General features: G+C 44.2%; 1 protein-coding gene across 1 annotated transcript in view; it reads left to right on the forward strand.

Annotated features, from left to right (window-relative positions):
• USP34 (ubiquitin specific peptidase 34) overlaps positions 1–19,536 on the forward strand; it is a 2,509,780-nt gene that overhangs the window by 36,560 nt on the left and 2,453,684 nt on the right. The window contains exon 2 of the mRNA XM_085612349.1: positions 18,082–18,169. Coding sequence (XP_085468475.1) covers positions 18,082–18,169 — 88 coding nt within the window. The remainder of the gene's footprint in view (positions 1–18,081; positions 18,170–19,536) is intronic.

The raw sequence follows: 19,536 nt of genomic DNA on the forward strand, positions 1-19,536 counted from the left end.
TTTGCAGAAGTTTATAGTTTGACCTTGGTGTGTGTATGAGGTATATGCCATTCAGGGTACTGTAGGGATCCTGGGTCTGAGCCGCCTACTAGCAACCGCTTTATTCTTCATTATCCGATTTTGTTTGTGCCTCCCTAATTACTTGAGCGTCTGCTAGAGTGTCCACCTGCGCCTGCCAAGATGTGCGTAAGTCTTGGAGAATCACTTCCATGCTGCTGCTAGCGGCTGTGCCCGCAGTCCCAGCGTCTCTTCTTGTTGCAGCACTATGCTCTCTGCTTGAGCCCAGCACATCATGGATTGATACCAGGCTTTCATTAGTGGGGGGTTCCAGGGATTTCCAGCGCCTGGTAATGAGACGCTTGGCAACAATGAGCCCAAGATCTATGAAATGGGACGTTTACTTAATTTTTATTTGATCTCCGATAAAGGCCCAGTAGGCATACCTCCCAAGTGTGCTCTATGTGTGCCCTGTGGAGTCTGCTAGGTGCATTGTAAATGTTTCTCAGTAGATGGTGAGTGCTGGACAGGTCCATAGCATGTGTAGGAGATCACCCCCTGTTAGCTTACATCTAGGGCAGCAGGCATCATTACTTTCAAAGTATTGGTTAATTTTCGCTCATGTCATGTAAGCTCTATGCAGAATAAAGTATTGTATAAAACGGAATTTGGCATTCCCAGGGATATGCGTGGGCCTTCTAGAAAGGCCTCACGCTCTGTTGTAAGTCTGTGTCCCAGCGCTGCCTGAGTGATGACAGTGGACATGTTGCGTGCACCCGCAGTGAGTCCTAGAACCACTTAGTAAGGTGTTGCCCTGTGCCGTGGAGATACTGTACTGTGAGGTGAGTCGCAGGCTCCTGTGTCACATCGCCCCAGAGCTCCTGCATAGCACGCGTCAGCGCAGCATGTAAGAGGAACTGACCTCGCGGCAATTAACAACCTTCAACTGGCATAAGTAGCTTGTCCTGGTACAGGTCCCCTAGGGTTTGAATACCTGCTTCTTCCCATTCATTGAGCCCTGCGATTGTGGTTGTTTGGTTCAATCTAGGTGTGCCGAGTATAGGCAAAGTAGGTGCGTATGGGACCACCTCTTTCGTAAGTCTTAGAGCGCAATGAAAACATGTATATGCGACCTTCGTCATTCGTTGGGTGGGTGTTAGTCCTTTCCTGCCAGGGTGAAACAGCGCTATGATCTGGGGGCAGGTGTAGCCCGATTGATGAGCGTCATTGTCCGTCAAGCACAGACCGCTGACCCAGCAAGCCACCCACTGTAACTGGGCCACTAGGTTGTAATGTTCCATGTGGGGTACTGCCAGCCCCCACCACGGTCAGTTGTTAGAGCTTGGACAGTGCTACCATGTTGTTGTTTGAGCTGTGCCGTATAAACTGACCCATATTGCTTTTAAACATGCGGAAAATCAAGGGTTTGATATGTAGGGGTAGGTTTGCGAAATGGTAGAGGAGCCTTGGAAGTACTACCATTTTGAGCAGCGCAATGCGACCCATGGTATTTAATGGGAGGGTGCACCAGAATGACATTTGTGACCTCACTTCTGTTATGGCGCACGCAAGGTTTCCCTCCAGTAGGTTCTCCGATTTGTGATAGATCTGAATATCTAACTTTCAGAATGACGACTGTTGCTAGCGAACTAGGGTCTTGCCAATCATTAAAGCTGGGTCAGGAGTTGCTTCGATAAATGGGTAAAGATATAATTTCCCCCAGTTTACTCGGAGAACAGACACAATTGCAAATTCCGATGATGCTCTTTCTATTTCCATGCACGGCTCCTGGATTTTCCGTGGATGTATTAGCAAGTCATCTGCGCACAGGGATACTGCGTGTATGCCATCTCCCATGGGGATGCCCCAGTGTAGCCCTGTTCCACGTAAGGCTACAGCCAACGGCTCAATGGCCAGTAAAAATAGCAGTGGGGAGAGTAGGCTGCCTTCCCTGGTGCCGCATTCGATTGGGATCGGTTTCGAGATATAAGGGCCTGTTTTAATCTTAGCGGTGGGGTGCATGTACAATAACTTCACTAGGCCTAAGAAACTGGCGCCCAATCCGTATTTGCTAAAAGTGGCGAAGAGGAAACTCCTTTGTAGTGTATTGAACGCTTTCTCTAGGTCAAGTACCAAGCAACCAGAGCGTGGCCAGCGCTCACCTGAGTAGTGAGCCACTCTAAAGAAACGTCTCGGGTTTAAGGGCGTATTGTGAGCGGGCACAAACCCATTCTGGTCTGCATGCACTAGATGGGGAACCAGTGGGGCTAGCCTGTTTGCTAAGGTTTTGCCAAATATCTTGTAGTCCGTGTTTAATAGCGCTAGCAGGGCGATACGAGCCCAGGGGCTCCGTGTCCCTATCTGGATTAGGCAATGACACTAGCAGGGACTCCCGGAGCGTCGTCGGGAGCACAAAGGACTGTTGCGAGTTGCGGTATACTTCGAGTAGTTGTGGGGCTAGAGCTGTTTGATATGTTTTGTAGTATTCAGCTGGTAGCTCAAGGTCCAGTTGCTTTACCTGTTGCCAGCCCTTGAATTGCCGCTTGAATTTGGCTGGACTGCTCTTTAATGGTGGAGACTTGCCTTACTACTTCTCTCCACTCTACGTTCAATACTGGTGAGTGAACGATATTTGAGGGCCCTGGGAGCAGAACTGTTATTGCTGTATCTGCATTGAAAGGAGCTCTTGCTGAATGTCAACCCCGTAAAATACTTTTGGCTTTCTTGAGGCCCCCCTTTTTTTGCGGCGGGGGGGTGAAAGGACTATTGAGACTACGGAAGCAGCCAATGCAAGCAATGGGTGCTGTCTGTGGCCAATAATTTTACTTATTGAAACTGATTAGCAGGGGGCAATCCGATAATGAAATGCATTTCTAGGGACTTTACAAGTAAACCTCGCTTTGCGAAGGCCTCTGCAAAAACAACTCGCAAGCAGCGTAAGGAGCAAGAGAACATGGCTGTTGCTCTCTGCACTACTGGATCCTTTCATCTGCTTGGGCCCAGATCAGACTGTGGGAGAGAACTCCACTACAACATAGGGGGTTGTAAAGGATAAAGATGCAGCTCCACACTTGTCGGCTTCTAAGCTGTTTACTTCAATTTTGGACTCTGCAGTTAAAGCGGCGGATGCCAGGACATCAATAGAGGCAGGGGTGAAGAAAGACCTGGGTAAAATGCAGGAGATAATGAAAACACAGACTTACCCTCTTTTTTTGGTAGCTGAATTGAAAGATCCCCATAAAGATATAACTCTCCACATGACTGACCAGAAGCCGGATCAGAGTAAGGATAACTCTACACCTGGGTATCGGATGGTACTATGAATTCGATTTCTACAAACTTTGCCTTGTCTATAGCGACTCTCAAGGCAGAACAGCTACAACAAGGTAAAACAAATCAGACATGCCTCCAACCTGAATGCGGGTTTCCAGTTAACTGCAGACTCAAATACCGCAGGCATTGGAGTCTAATCTTTCAGCCACCGATCTACTGTTGCACCAAATTTCAGATGAATTTAAATCAATAAAGGTCTCCCAGGCAGAAGCGAGTAAAAAGACGGAACTGCAACTAAATTCGATAAATCAGAGCTTGCTGAATTTAACCACAAGATTTTCAGGGGTTGAACAGTAGATCTTCGATATAGAAGAGGCAAGATCAGGACAGGAATTCTCAATCTTTAAACCTCAAACTGAGTTGGAAGACCTACAAAATAAAATTGATGATGCTGAAAACCGGTCACGTTGGATTAAACTGAGGTTCACTGGGATTTCTGAGGGATGGGAAAATGGCCAATCTATGGTCAGCCTCATTTCTGAACTTGTAAGAAAATACATGTATCCAGAAGCAGCGCCTCGTGAGCAAGATTTAACTATGACAAGAGCTCATCGTGTGTCGGCCATTCAACCTTCTGGTGCCAAGTACCCCCGGACAGTAATTGTGAATTTCAGAGATTATCGGATTAAAGAGCAGATACTCACAAATGCTATTAAGAATAAGGCTTTTCAGATTTCAGGGGACTTCACCCTTAAGATCTTTTTCTGATATGTCTGCTGTGTCAGCCCGCCGTCGAAACTAATTTAAGAGCCTAATTAGTAATTTCCAGCAGGCTGGGGCCCCTGCGGGCATTGTACAGCAATCCAAACTCAAAGTTCTTTTTAAGGGTCAGGTAAAAAAAATTCACTCTGTAGAACAGCCAGGTGATTTTTTGCAGTCAATTTTTCAGTCGCAACTAAAAGCGGTAGGAGGCCATTAGTAAAACTGCTTTTGTTCTGTTTCGGATCTATGATTTTTTTATTTTATTACTCTCTCAGTGCCTAGAGTTGCCTTAGTCGCTCTTTAGGTACCATGTGAAGGTGCCACAAGGGTTAAGGATGGGAGGGGAGCACTGGGACTGGGTGGTAGGGGTGGGATTGGAAGGAGCTTGTGGCAGGTCAGGCTCCAGGGACTGAAGATGGGGTGGGTGGTGGTGGTGGGGGGGCTGGGGGGGGGCAGAAGGGTGTGGGGTAGGCAGGAAGATGAAAATGGAAAAAAACCAGCAATCAATGAGATGTAGGAAATATAATGCCACGCAGTAGGTTGAAAATTATTTCATGTAATGTGAATGGACTAAATAATAGATTAAAAACCCAGCTTGGTTTAGATCGCTATATTCAAATATCATAATGCTGCAGGAGACGCACTTAAAAAACCAAGGTATACAACTTCGGCTTCCCTTGCTGATTCTACATGCTTTTTTTGCTTCAGCACAGGCTGCAGTCAGGCGGGTGGCTATATGGATAATGCGGTCAGTTTGAGCAGACGTCCTGAAAGTAGTTCAAGATCCACTTGCCAGGTGGTTTTTTGTTAAATTTCAAATTAAAAGGGACATTTATAATTTAAGTTATTACAGCGCTATTCAAGATTCACCGACAGCCCTACAGGAATTACATTCACTCTTACAATATGAATTTGGCCATATTCTAATAGGTGGCAGTTTCAATTGAATTCAAAATGTAGCAATCGATACAACTCGTCCGAATAAGCTACAGAACAAACCTAAATCTATAAGGGCTTTAAAAAATGTAATTCAGGATTTTGCTCTCCTAGAACCTTGGCGGACTCAGAAAGATGCCTCACAAGAATATACATGCTACTCGAAGCGCTATCGTACAGTATCTCCCATAGATTATTTTTTGACACCATATAGGTTAGTGTGTGAGGGGGCAAGCATTGTGAATAACGTATTTTCAGATCATGCGTTGGTTGATTTATTTGTTCCTTTGGAACCATCAGGGTCCCTTAGTACCCATGGAGCTTCAATGAGGCATTGCTATCAGAAGATTGCTGGGTTGAACGGGTGAAGTGTAACCTGGAGGAATTTTTAAAACATAATATTGATTCCGCATCAGACTTCATGGTTTGGGAAGCAATTAAAGCATTTTTTAGGGGGCTAGCAATTGCATTTGCTGGTCAGTCAATCGAGAAATGCAGCCTGATAATGCAGCTTTACATTGGGAAGTGATAGACCTCCATCTTCAGGGTGCAGCTGCAGCATCTGCATGTTTAGTCTGAGCTTCATACTATGCCAAATAAACTTTATAACTTTGGTGTTCAGATTTCAAAAAAGACTGAGGGATTTGTTTTTCACAATGTTTGTGAACAAAAAAAGTAATAGTGGAATAAGACTCAGTCAGTCAAAACCCCTTTATTCGGTTAGTAAAAATCATAAAAGTACACAAAGTGCAATATATATCGCAACACTAAAAAGTACCATCAAAATAAACGTAGGCACCATAAAAGATTTCATCACCAAATTCATAAAAAGTCATTAAAACGAGCTTCGACTATTTGCTTTAAAAGAGGAGATCTAAGCGAGAGATTCTCTACAAGTGTTCTGTGGAGAAAGAACAATCTTCATTACAAGCCATCTGTTTCCTTGTAGATGTCATACAGCAAAACTCCTCAAGTAAAAGGCCAAACATTAAAACAAAATTCATTTGTTTATAAAGAAGCAACAAGAGTACTAGACGTAATGTGTCTTCTTTTCCTGACAGCTGCAACAAAGAAATTGGCTATAATAAAAGTCTCCCTGGGGTCATTCTGCATCTGCAGATATAATAGAGCCGGCCTGACCTGAATAAAGCCTTTTCCCTTTACCATGTTTAGTGACCACTTTAGCGACATGCGTAGAAAGTTTTTAGTACCTATCTTAAAGTGCATAGTGTCCTGGGTGGAGAAGTTATCACATGTACATGGTCCTAGATCTTTCACCTTACTCCACCCCTGCGGTTCGGCCAGTAAACAATGCAAAAGATTAAAACAGAATCTAGTTAAAAGGAAGCGATGATCAGATTTTGTTACAATTTTCAGGTAGGGTTCCATCAGTGGCCATGTTTTTAACAAGTAGTATGCTCTCACCATAGGTTTCGTTAACTCACTCGTCTCTCTCTAAAAACATCATATTTAAAAGGTGTGTTTTTTAACCCACGCAAGGTCCTCTTTCCTAATATTTTCTGGGGAATCCGAGATCTGGGCGCCATCATTTCTTTAAAGTTGTTATTAAGTATCATAGCCATGGGAGACAGCTTGCTCTCTCCAAAGATAAACAATCCCGGGCAATCTCTCGGTTCAACAACAATTCTGGATTAGACCAGATCGTTAGCCAGCATACAACTGGGGTCAGACCTATTAGGTCAGAGTCAATGCCAAGGCCTAATTCTTGATGGATAATGTACGTAGGAGTGGGTTGAGGAACCGACAACAGGTTCATTAGAAACTTATTTTCCCCTACTTGTAGACCCTCTGCTGGTTTGTAACCCCAAATAGCAGACCCATACTTTGAGATGGCAAAACATTTGGATCTGTAGATGTTAAGCATAGCGTCAATTTGCTTGGCTCCGAGTCTCTGCGCAAAACCTTGAAGAGCTGCTGCAGATCTTGCCATAGCAAGTTTTTTTGCTTTCTGTTGTGGTACCCACGTGCCCCTCTCATCGAATAATATCCCCAGATAGGTGAATGAGGTCACCCTAGATAGTTCCGCATCCTCACAATAAAATGTTTTGAACTTTTTTGGTCTCTGGCCCATAATCATTGTATGCGATTTGGCTATGTTAACATTTAAATCCATCGCTCACATGAAGTCCCCAAAATAATCCAAAAGACTCTGAAGCCTCACTGCTATGCGTGCTATCAAAACCGCGTCATCCGCGTATAAAAGGGCAGGCTAGGCACAGGGAGGTATCAAGGTTGTTTATATATAAAGTAAAAAGAAGGGGAACTTCAATACAGCCCTGTCTGACACCTCTACCGATATGAAAGTGCCTAGTGCATTTACCACCCTGGTCAAATCTCACCCTCACAGAGGGGTCCCTGTGTAGGTCAGCCAGGAAGTTGACTATACAGCGGTACATTCCAGAGTCATTTAATAATGCCAATCATTTTGATCTGTTAACTCAATCGAACGCCGAAGACAAGTCCATAAAGGCCAGATGTATTGTCCCGGACTTGGCCGCTGTGTATTTCCCGGCTAGCAAGTGCAAATTTGGATACTGATCTAGTGTACTCTTTCCCTTCCTAAAACCATATTACAGATTTGACAGTATATCACTGTCTTCCAGCCATGCCATTAGTTTGCTAAGTATCACTCTCCCAAGCACTTTCACAGCAGTCGATCAAGGATATAGGCCTAAAACAGCGTGGGTCATCTCTGTCCTTTTTAAAGAACATTATAATAGTGGATTGGGACCAAGACCTCTGGGATCCATCCTGGATAGCCACATTAAAAACATTAGTTAAAATGTTGTCAAGAAAGTTGGGTTCAATTTATTTAAGTCAGCCGGGACGCCATCCGGGCCAGGCGCCTTGTTACTGGACATCTGTTTTATTGTTAACTCTACTTCTTCTTTATTAAAAACCAAAGTAAAAGAGCCCGTGCTTTGTGAGGGGGGGGGGAGCAGGGGTTCCCATCACTGCCTGGTTGTCAAAAGTGAGTTTAAAGTGAGAGAACCATTGATCCTCCATAATATTACATTCCAGTGGGGAATTATTGATATCAGAGAAAAAAAGTTTATTTACTATGGCCCTAAATCTGGCAGTATCCTTAAGAACATCCACTGCAAGTAGGTCATTCCAGGCTTCTTGTTTAATTTCATTTTTGCGGGCTGCTAGGGTGCACTTGTATGACTTTCTTAGTGTGGCTATATAGGTTTTGTCTTGTGGTACCTGTTTCAGAGCAGTAAAGAGTTTTTGGTGGGCATTGTTACATTTACTATCAAACCATCTCTCGCCAGTTTCTTTGCGATTGCTATTATGCGAAGTAAGACCTTTGGAAGAATACTCCTTTTAACTAAAGCAACACGACCCATGATTGATAAGGGGAGGTCTGCCATGACTTGAATAGATTGCAAATTTCAATCGATGTTGCCTTGAAATTTTGTGCAAACAGATCATCCAGATTTGAGGTTGCGTAAATTCCTAGATACCTTGCAGGCGCGGTAACTGAATAGTGGGGCTGCATTGATGCCAGCAATACTGCTTAGGAGCAGTTAAATAAAATGGCCTCTGATTTCACGTGATTAATCCCCTATTCTCCCATACTCCCTTATTAGGGAGAAAGCACACGCTATATTAGCCTTGTCTGCTTCTAGATCCTTAGAGCCATATTGTCAGCAAATAGTTTCAGTTTTGCAGCCCCTGCCACCCTCAGCCGGATACTTGGATTTTGCCCTAAGGCACACACCAAAGGCTTGATTAACTGATAAAATAGGATGGGAGAAAGAGGGCATCCTTGCCGTGTTCTGTGGCTTATAGTGATCTTCCCTTCCAGCTTCCCATTTATGACTTGAGCAGCCTTATCGTTGAGGTACAGATTTTTTTTAAACCATTACGAACCTGGGCAGGAAGGTGAGTTTTGTTAAGTGAGAAGAGAACGTTCCACTAGACTTGGTCGAAAGCCTTCTTGGTATCTAGCATTATTGTTGCCGCGCCAACTCGCGGGCACCCTTACAGCCGCGATTACTTTCACTTTCGCAGTGCCGCCATCTGCCTTTCCTCGCTCTGCTTCTCCCACACCACAGAACGCGTCCCCTTTCATGACCGCGCGGCCAATGCTTGTTAATTCTTCTGTCCTTATTGAGGTGTTGGGTCTAACTGTTCATTATTGAAGTCACAGTCCTCCACCGTTGCTACATACATTGTGCTATCTGATGCTTCTGCTGCGGTTTCGGCATTCTATCAGCAAAATCATTTCATTTAGCTACTTCATCTGTCAGCTTCTGGTTTGCTGCACAATTTATTATGGCTAATATTTTAGGCATAGCCAAGGCATTCAGTAATCTATCAACTCGCCATGCTCTTTACACTCTGTCAGAAACGCTCTTTCTTGTCATAATCTCCAAAAATCATGACCAACCCAGAAGGACACCGGTTCTCCGTATATGTTTACTTTAAAACCTTAGTTGATTTCCCATGCTGTGGTTAAAGGCACTAATTCTGCCGCTTGCGCTGATAAATGGGAATGCAGTTTGTTTCAACAACTGTCTGTAGTGTACATATAGCCTAAGCTTCTCTTGTCTCTCCTAATGGCAATTGAAGACAGGACCTATCCACCCATACATCCGCTTCTCTTTCTGCATATGCAGTGTCAGACATATCAAACCTCTCCTTGGTCTGTTGCTGTGTCACTAAAACACAACTGTGTAATTCCGATGATATGTCGGTCAGGCAAGTGCATCAGTGTTGCTATATTTTTTTTTTTTTGAAACCGTTTATTGCAATCTCAAATAGTTACAGGTATGGGCCTACAACCGTCTGGCCGGCCGCTAGAGTGGCAGAAGCATATGACATATATACAGAAAAATCTCTTGGCGGTGCAAAAAGGTAAATCAGGAGATATCAGTAGTGCAGGCCACATAACTCCAAACCCACAATACGGTTTCCTTTTGTCGGAACACAACAACACAAAAAACCACACCCGCAAGGCAACCCGCAATCCCAAGTGACAGAACGCGCTCCTTAAGTGGGGGACCCCAACCAATCGCCAAACTCTGAAGAGGGGAATGAGAACAGATCAGGGACTGGGGAACCACGTGCCCGTGGCTGGGGGAGGGGGTCGGCTAGGGGGACGGAGCTGGTGAGGCAGCCGGCAGCAGTGGCGGCTCGCAAATACCCCCGCGATAGGCGTTCCAGGGGCCCCAGATTTTCACCCACGCCCCAGGCTTACCCCTCGCAACATACACCACCTTTTCACGAAACATACACCAATCCATGTGTTCTTTCCAGGCCGACACCGCCGGGGGCCTCTGGGATCCCCACAATTGAGCAATGTCACGCTTAGCTATCATGTATCCCAGAGTCACCCACCGCGTCTGCGGAACCGAGTAGTCAGTTGGCTCCCACACATTCAGCAAGCATCTCCTCGCTTAGTGTTCCTATATTTAATGTTGTGTATATATGTAGTATCACATTGGAGGCGGCCAACAATATTAGCTCATATTTAGGCTACTGAGCATTTGTGAAGTGTTGAGTCTTAGTCTGACTTAAGAGTGTATCTTCCGAACATATACGTAAAGGGTATTTCCCAGCACTAAACTATCCCATTGTTCCACTGATAGAGCTGCTGCTCATAGGCACTTCGGTAAAGCTGCGACTACTAGATCTAATTCCGTTGAGAGGTATGCAAAATGTCTGTGATGTCCTCCATGATTCTATGCTAACACTGTTACTGCACACCTCTTTTATGCGTAACCTTAGAATTCCGTAGTATAATCAGGAATTTCCAGAGCTGGGAGGCTACACAAACCTGTTTCAATGTCTGAAAGCACTGCTTTTAAGTTGGTGTACATAGTATTGGGTCAGAAATATCCTAGTGGGTCAGTTTCTACAGGAGCTTGGAAATTAGAGAGAAATTTGGTATTCATTGTCTACAAGTACCAGCCATCCCTAAGAAAGGCCCAACTTCAGTCTGTGGTCGGTATGGGATGGTGTAGAATGGCTCGTATTCTTTCAGGTGACCATCCTCTCTCCCCTTCAGAAATCAGCTGGCCTAAATAAGACACCTGTTTCCTGCAAAATTGTAATTTTTTTCAGGTGATGCTTTATGATCGTGGGATGTCAGGAATTTTAATAAAGTTACTGTAGCCAGTGTACATTGCTCCTCTGTATCTGCTGCCAACATATGTGCATCCAAGTCATTCTTTAGTGCCCAAAAATAAAACCATGTTACTGGAATGATTTCTCATATCGATTTTTTTATTTTTGTTTCCTGCTTGTTCTACTTTTAACATTTTGTGTCTGCTGTGCGAACAAGTTGTTCGGGGGGATTGGGGTGGTGTGCATTTACTGGTGGGCTGTAGGAAAGCATGTATTTGAGCGCTGTTTCCTAACCTGGCGGCCATCTTTGTGGCGCTACAATTTTTTCTTTGTCGACTGCTGTCTATATCCAAGTGACATGTGCCTATTTAAATGGCCGGGAGCAGACACACAGTGGACGTGCCAAACGCAAGCCCGTCTGCGCCCTGGTCCCTGTCTGCTAAAGAGACTAGCTTAGACTGCAGACCAACTAAATGTTTGGAACCTGTCAACTCTACAGACTGTCAGATCATTGTTTCCGCTTGTAATAGCTGCAACTTTGCATGTTCTATTGAGGCAAATAATAATATTAGCAATGCCAGGCTCTCACCTAAAGCTAATAGCAACAGTGCCCCTCATCTCTTCCTAGCCCCTCTCAAACATGTATGTATTTTTTAGAACTACTCATAATAGTATTGGGTGCCAGAGCACATCAAATCACACAAATTATATAGAGACAATGAATCATACATGTCTAAATCAGTTTATGGGAAATGTTACATAAAACAATTTATAACCTTCTACAAGAACAAAAAAACTAGAAGACATTTGTTCTGTTCTGTTTTTATAATCTGGTCATTCAGTTCTAAATAATATCTTCTTGGCTTTATGTAAAATAAAATACAACGCTTTTTTATTATAACTTTACAACATGCTGCAAAGCAGCCACACTGCACTACACCATATCTTAAAAACATTGGCAAAGCCAATAGCTGTGGCTAAACATTTATAAGGTCCCAAAGGCGAGACCTATTGGCTATGCCAATGCTTGTAATGAGAAGTAGTCTATTGCCTGGGTCAAGTAGTGGGTATTGGAAGCCGTGTCAAATCTTCATGAAACTTTCCAAAGAAAAGTCTCATCCACCTCAGCTCCTTCCTGGAAAGTTTTGGGATGATCCTTCAAGTGGGGGCTGAGAAAAGGGGGGAGGGGGTGCCAAAACGCATTTCCCCTAAGAAATTTCCCTTTGGAAAAATTAGACACCGCTACGGCCAAAATAGCTGAGCGAATTACGCCAAATTTGGCAGAAGGCTATATCATTACCCAGAAAGCAAGCTTTTTGTGATTTGGTCCAGAAGTTTTTGGGAAATTAAAGTTTAAAAATGTATTTATATAATGATAAAATGTAATTGGCTGCCACCACTTCAACAAGGATGGATGTGGTGGCAGTCGTCTTAGGACTCAGTCCCCTGTCATCCATAAAGAATAAAAAATAACAACATATTAAGGGGCAGTGTAGAAATTACCCCACCCCTAGGCGGGAGGGGATGGACCTGCCTTAGACCAAAAGCGATAATTTGAAGTTAAAAAAAAAAAAAAAAAGAATTTATATATAACTTAAAAAAAATTTTTTTTTTTGAAAATTGGAACAGCAGATCCATGGTAAAAAAAAGCAACGTCCATCCCTTTTCTTTTACAAGTATAAATATTGACGGGAGGTGCGAATGGAGCTCCCCTACCCGAGCTGCTATTTGTCCTGGGGGGGCCGAACATTTGAGCCCCCATGGAGAACAGGTGGCTCGCCATAAAAAGTGTGTGTGTGTGTATATGTATGTATATATATATATATATATATATATATATATATATATATATATATAATATATATATATATATATACATTTATTTTTGCCTGTGCTCGTTTGCAGTGTATATGGATAGGTGGGCCCCGGGAGCCCTTCTTCCTGGGGCTGATTTTTTGGGGGGAGGGGGTTGTTTCCCACTTCTGGTGGGAGTAAAAAATTCAATTTCTTTCCTGCTTGGAAGTGCGGGCAAGGAAGAATGTGGAGCATACTTGTTGCTGGCTTCCACCAGTACTCATGATGGGTGCTGGCTGGGGAACTGGCAGGTGTCTTGAGATTATCCCCCCAACCCTCTACCCCCTCATCCCCCAATGTATTTCAAATATGTGGGAGCCTCATGTGGGCCTGGGGGGCACTACACTCAAGAAAAAAAGGGCCCGCCTCCTGTTGGCACATGCAATGGGTGCTGCTGGGGTGCAGGAAGGTCTGTGGCGACATTGCCCCTGTTCTCTCCCCTCCTCAGATGTCCCCAAACAAAAAAGTGGTGCGTGCCCCGGGAGGGACCAGGGCACTCATTTAGAAAAAGAAAAACAAGAAAAATCATTTATTATTCACTGTTCCCATACGGGAGAGCCCCATAATGCCCTTCAAGGGCACATTTTCATATTTTGTCCTCCGTTGTTGTGCCCTAATCTGGCCAAGGGCAACACCATGATTTAAAACTGTAGTGGGAGGGCTGCCGGGAGCACGTTTACTGTTTAATGTAGTTTAGATTACAAATGGTTGTTTTAAATGTTTATTTACCAGCATTGCAATGATTCCTTAACAAAACCAATAGGCCTGCCTTTCATATACAGACAGTAATTTACATAAATAAAAAAAAACTAGAAAGTCACTTAAAATTCAAAGGTTAAAGTGATGTTACAGTTGGGAGGGAATGTCAGTTGCAACATAACATTGTCAATTAATAAAATACTGAAATTCATCTGTTAGTTAAGTGAGCCCTGAAGTTACTTTCTTGCGTCCTTTTCTTTCATTTTAATAGCTGTGTTTTCAGCTTTGAACCCAGTGAAGTGCCTCTGGAAATCTTAAGTGGAATTTTGAGAGGAAAGAAGCACCCCGTCCCCCCAACCATAGCTCAACCAGCACCAGTATAGCTGCTTTTTAGGTCTTGCTGAGTCAGCGCGCATGCGCTGCTCGGAGAGACATTTTGTATGTGAGTTTTCAAAGTGCTGCTGGCTGGCCTTGCGCTTGCGTGCACGTGAGCATGCACGCGCTGCCGCCATGCGCTAGGCCAGTCAGCAGCACTCAGGCACGCCTTTAGCGCGTCATCGTGATCACTTTCGCTTTCACAGCGATCGCGGTGACTTTCGTGGCCAATGCTTGTTTCAAGCTCGCATCCATGTTTTTTTGGAAAGCATTGGCCGCACGCGCACACAACTCCCGCTTCTCCCCCACCACATATCTCGTCTCGCGGCCGCGCATGCAGTCAATGCTTGTTTAGATCAGCTGCTTTGCGCCTGCCCCAGCGAGGCACCTTCATTGTCCCTCTGCGATCAAAGGATCACCCACTATACCCCCACCCTCTTACAATAGGAACCCCCCCCCTTGCTTTCATCGAAGTACGGTGATAACATACCAACTACTAAATATCGTCACTCATTTGTTCTCGATTAGGCTTTCCATACTTTCTGACTTTTCCTAGCTGCAAGAACAGCAGGGAAGGGAGTATTGAATGAAGACAATCTGTTGTAGGCCGTTCTTACAATGCACAATTTCAATGAATTGGGATGATGGTGGTGTAACTGTGAATTGGGAGTTTTCTTAAAACGGGTCTCCTTCCAGTTGGGACATAACAGTTAGTGAATTTTGCTTTTAATTGCTTATCAAATTGGTAACTGAAGAATAATGGCCCAGCAACAAGGGGAAAACACAATTGATTTGCAGCAGAAAGGAATGTCTGGCCGAACATGGAGGGGCAGAAGAATGAGGACCTCATGATTAGGTTCCTTTACGGGCAACCTGCTGGACCTTGTTTCAAAATTAGTAGTCTTTACTTGTCAATAGCCTTGATGTCTGGATTCCTTTTTCTTTGTAGGGTTTGTGAACTGCTAATGAAAGCGTGTTCTAACATTGACTGGGCACTGATTTTCCATGGCCTTTTATATACTGCTGCCAGACTCGCATCTCTGGGGGTTATATTACTAGGACACTAGTTGCCCAGATAGCACTTCACAGCAGGGATACCCCTTTTATTTTTGAAGTCTGCATGCACTCAATGCGGTGTGATTGGGCAAAGGATGACAAGTGGTTGTATTTTTTTGCTGTAGCATGAGCACCTTAGGCACTGTTAAATGGGATGGTAGCTTTATCAGTGTTTTCTGATACCACGTTATACTCTGGTACATACATATGCACAGAATGATCAATGAAATGGTAACAAACCTGAGTTATTTTACTTTGTTTCAATACAGAACACCAGCTTTTTGGGACATTTTTCTTGTGTAATAACACACTCCACAGCATGCGCCCGGTGCTTGCTTCATTTCCTGGGTGCTGAACGCATATTCTGTTCTTGCAACTGAAGTTATGAGCTCAGCCCCTTTTCCGTGGTAAATTCATACATATTCACAAAATTGAAAAGGATCTAACATACACCTTGTATCTTGGGGATATTGTACACATTCTGCGGTAAATGCAACCTTTGGGTGCAAATCACAACTGCTCAAATACTTAAAGGACCTCCCCCACCACATATTGCGTCTCGCAGCCGCTCGCGCAGCCAATGCTTGTTATTTAGAGCCGACTCAAAGGTATTGGAGCTCTTTACACAAGCACGTGTTACATTACGCAAAGACAACTTAGTTAAAAAAAAAATCTATTTAGGCACAGGGATTAAGTGATATGCTCAAAATCACAGGCTGTTGAGCCGGCGTCGAGACTCAACCCTGGTGTCCCAGTTCTAAATTCGGCAGCTCTGCCATTAATGCCACATCCTTTCCCCAGGATAGTGAAAATGTATTACCGTAGGCCCTTAAACTGTAAGTATACTACCCAGGTGTTCTAGCAGCCCCCTAAAACCTACATTGCATACAATCTTAACAATCCTCCCCCAACACTGCCCTTTGCTTTCCTTCATATCCTGTCAGTCTACCATCAAGTCCCCAGCCTCCTGTAATACTAACTGTGCAGCCAGGTAGTTTATTGTGCATATCTCTACTCCAAACCTGCACTGCTAGTCACTTGCATTTCTGAGCAGATGGGAGTCTGGTGCGGATAAACGGACACAAAAGCACCCCCTGTGTTTGAAACTCTCCCATTTGACACGCAGCGCATGACTGCTCACCCACCACCAAGCCAAGTAAAGTTAGTTCAGATACAATACTATAAAAGTTAAGGATCGTGTTGATTAAACTGTCCCGGCACAGTTTAATCAACACCATCCTTAGTTTTCATAGTATTGTATCTGAATTAACTTTACATCGCATTCACTACCAGCTTCCACATTACGCAACTGAACGGAGGACTGAAGCAATAATAGTGCCACTTGCTGTAAGAGTAGTGCCGGCTACGGTCCTCCGCCGCGATGACTCCCTGCTGCACGAAAGGCTCGGCTGCGGCCGTGGTTAAAGGAGCCCACCACAGCATTCTTAGTTTATGGTTGCTTCACAGCCTCACAGTGCTGCCAGACTGCACTGTGAGGCACCACCACTGCGGCGGTCTGTGTTGGGCTTCCACTGCGGACCGATACTGTCACAAATACTGATGGCATAAACAGACAAAATCGCCCGAACTGCGGTGTTAGCCGCGACGGGCACACGCACTAATTTAAACTAGTGTCTGCGCGGACCCGCCAACTTTTCAATCCCACACAAGTGTCTGCCGGCTCTGACCTGGCTGTCTCAGAAGTAACAATTGGCCATTTTGCATATGGCCCACTCGTCATGTGACATGAACAGTCACAGAGAATCGGAATGCCCCGGCAAGGCGCTGGTGGATCAACTGGGGGCAGGCCCTGCCCCGGGTCTCGATATAATTGACAGCCGTGCACTTGTCTCCGCCCTATTTCTGTCTCTCTTCTGCCACTCTGATCTTATAACGTTGTCTTGCCAGTGACAATCTTCACAATCTGCTGTATCGGCCACCATCACTGTATCCACAATCTGGCTGTCTACACAACCTCTCTGTAAGTGCCATTCCCACATATACCTACCACAGCATCTGCTTCCCACCATTGTTTGCCTCCGCTTTATCTGTCGCCAAATGCATCTTATCATACCCTCCCTCTGTACCTGGCACCGCCTGTATATTTCAAGTTATTTTATCTGCAACTGCACCTGTCAACCCTCCATTGTATATATCATGCACCATAGTTTTCACAATCGCCTTTACGTCTTCCACAGTATTTACTGTCCCTAATACCACTTTATCTTCCCCATGTTTGTCAGAACCACTGTACTGTAAGCAGCCGCTTTGCCACTTTCTCACTTCATCTGTCATGCCTATATATCTGCTACCCCGATGCACTTCCTTTGTCACCACTCCGTTCCTGTCACTGACACTGTTGGTCACTTAAGTCTGTCAGGCTTCGCTGCATCTATCCGTTGTTTACTTCGTCAGCTCGCTTGGGGGAAGCACACAACAGTCCAGGGGAGCGCTGCATGCTTCCTCAGGTGTAACTTTTGTGGTGCTAATATGTTTGTCTACCTTGCAGCCCCTGTTCTTTTTAGGGAAACAGAACTGTATTGTCAGCTTCTTACAACAAGCATTGACCTAGCCAATAGGTCTCGCCTTTGGGACTTTATAAGTATTTAGTTATGCAGCACAATAACCTTACTGCAACAACATTAACTGTTGCTTGGCTAAACACTTATAAGGTCCCAAAGGCGAGACCTATTGGCTATGCCAATGCTTGTTTATTACAGCTGGCAGGTGGTGATTTTTTAATTTTTTTTATTGGTGGATGTATGTGAATCGCTTTTGCATATTATGCCCCTTTATGTTAATGAACCTAGTTTCTGTTTTCCGTAATGGAGACATGATCTTTAGTAATTTGGTCTTAATTCAAGAAAACCTTTGATTCAAATTACTGTTCTGAGCTTTGTTGTTCCTTCTCTGCATTGTTTGAGGACACTAGTTCAACATTGTATTTCAAAGATTTTGTTTCTGTGTGACTTAATTGCATTTATCTTTTAAAATTTAAATATGCTAAAGTCATTTATTTACTTTTCCACTTAGTTTCGGACGTTGAAGGGGGAGATGGAATAAAGCTCAGAAAAGAACATGCCATCAAGATATTTGCCTACATAAACTCATGGACTCAAAGGTATGCTGTAATTTAGTACATGGGACACATCTTTAAAGAATATTGATAAGGCTCTATCAAATTAAGAGGCTGTTTATTTAACCCCTTCTGTGCCCATGACGAGCTGGACTCGTCATGGGCCGCGGTTGCGCTGTGCCCATGACGAGTCCAGCTCGTCATAAACCCCGCCCGCTAATGCAACGGCCGGCACAGGGCGGGGAAAGGGCGTGGCACACAAGGGGTTAAATGTGTGAGCACCATGTTATGAAACTCTTTGAAGATTTCTGGCTATGGATAAGTGGTTTCCTGATACGCCTTATGTGTCATTTGCAGTCTCTGGAATTGGGAATTGAGGGGTTTCTTGTTGCAAACTCCTCAAGTGAAAATGAACATTCTTTTGCTCATTTTCTTTCTCAATAGGTGTTCATAACTGAGCATGCATAGATCATTTGTGGTTGTCGAGCAAGCACATTTTTAGTTGCAGGGAAAAACCTGTTTTTGACCAAGACTGTGCATCATACAACAGTTTTCATTTTTAGGTTGAGCCTGCCACAGGGCATGCACTCTTGCTTGCAGGATATTGTGTACAATAATGGGTATGGTGCCCGCCCATTACTTGCCCTTTGTTGGATTGTGTCACTCCTCTTTGTTGACTCTTCCGTTCCTTTCAGTGGAGCATGGACCAAGCACAGATTGGTTTAACTTATTCAGTGCCTATCCGCTGCTCACGCTGTGAGTGAAATACTATTTCATCTTCCCTTCCTCCCTTTGCTCCAATCTGGTGGTTCCTCCCTCCTCACTCAGCACCTCCCTCGTTTTACCAATGCCCTTTTTCTTAAATGACTCAAATGCAGATCGAAGACCTGTGCTTAAAATTATGTTGATTTTGTCTTTTGAATATCATGCCCCAAGAGCTCAGTGTCCTTCTCCTAATATTATCACCTCTGATGGTGTTCTCTAAATATTGTTTACATGCTTGTAACAAATATGCTTCATTAAGACACATGTTTACATAGATGGTAATAAGACCCGTGAGATTTTCATTAAAAGCCCTGCCCACTCAAATGTGAAAATAATGGCCAATGAAACCACAGTTTCCGTACTAGTGCTTCTCTATTGGTAAAGGGTCATTGCTAAGAACTGGACAAATAAGGGAAAGAAGAACAAGGCGGAACAATTGCTAAAATCTGATGGACCCTCCATGAGTATCGGAAAGTATTGCGTACATGGGGAATAATCTCAGCAGAGCGGCCAGAAACAGAAGAGGCACTGTCGAGTGGTAGAATAAGGAGCGTTAAACCAACCTGACAAGCTCTGCCTGTGTCATGGTCCATTGGTGGTGCTTCTAGAGTTTGAGTTCAAAATATTTATAATGCGCACGGACACCT

This window comes from Triturus cristatus, chromosome 6 (genome assembly GCF_964204655.1).
Source record: "Triturus cristatus chromosome 6, aTriCri1.1, whole genome shotgun sequence".
NCBI classification, from domain to species: domain Eukaryota; kingdom Metazoa; phylum Chordata; class Amphibia; order Caudata; family Salamandridae; genus Triturus; species Triturus cristatus.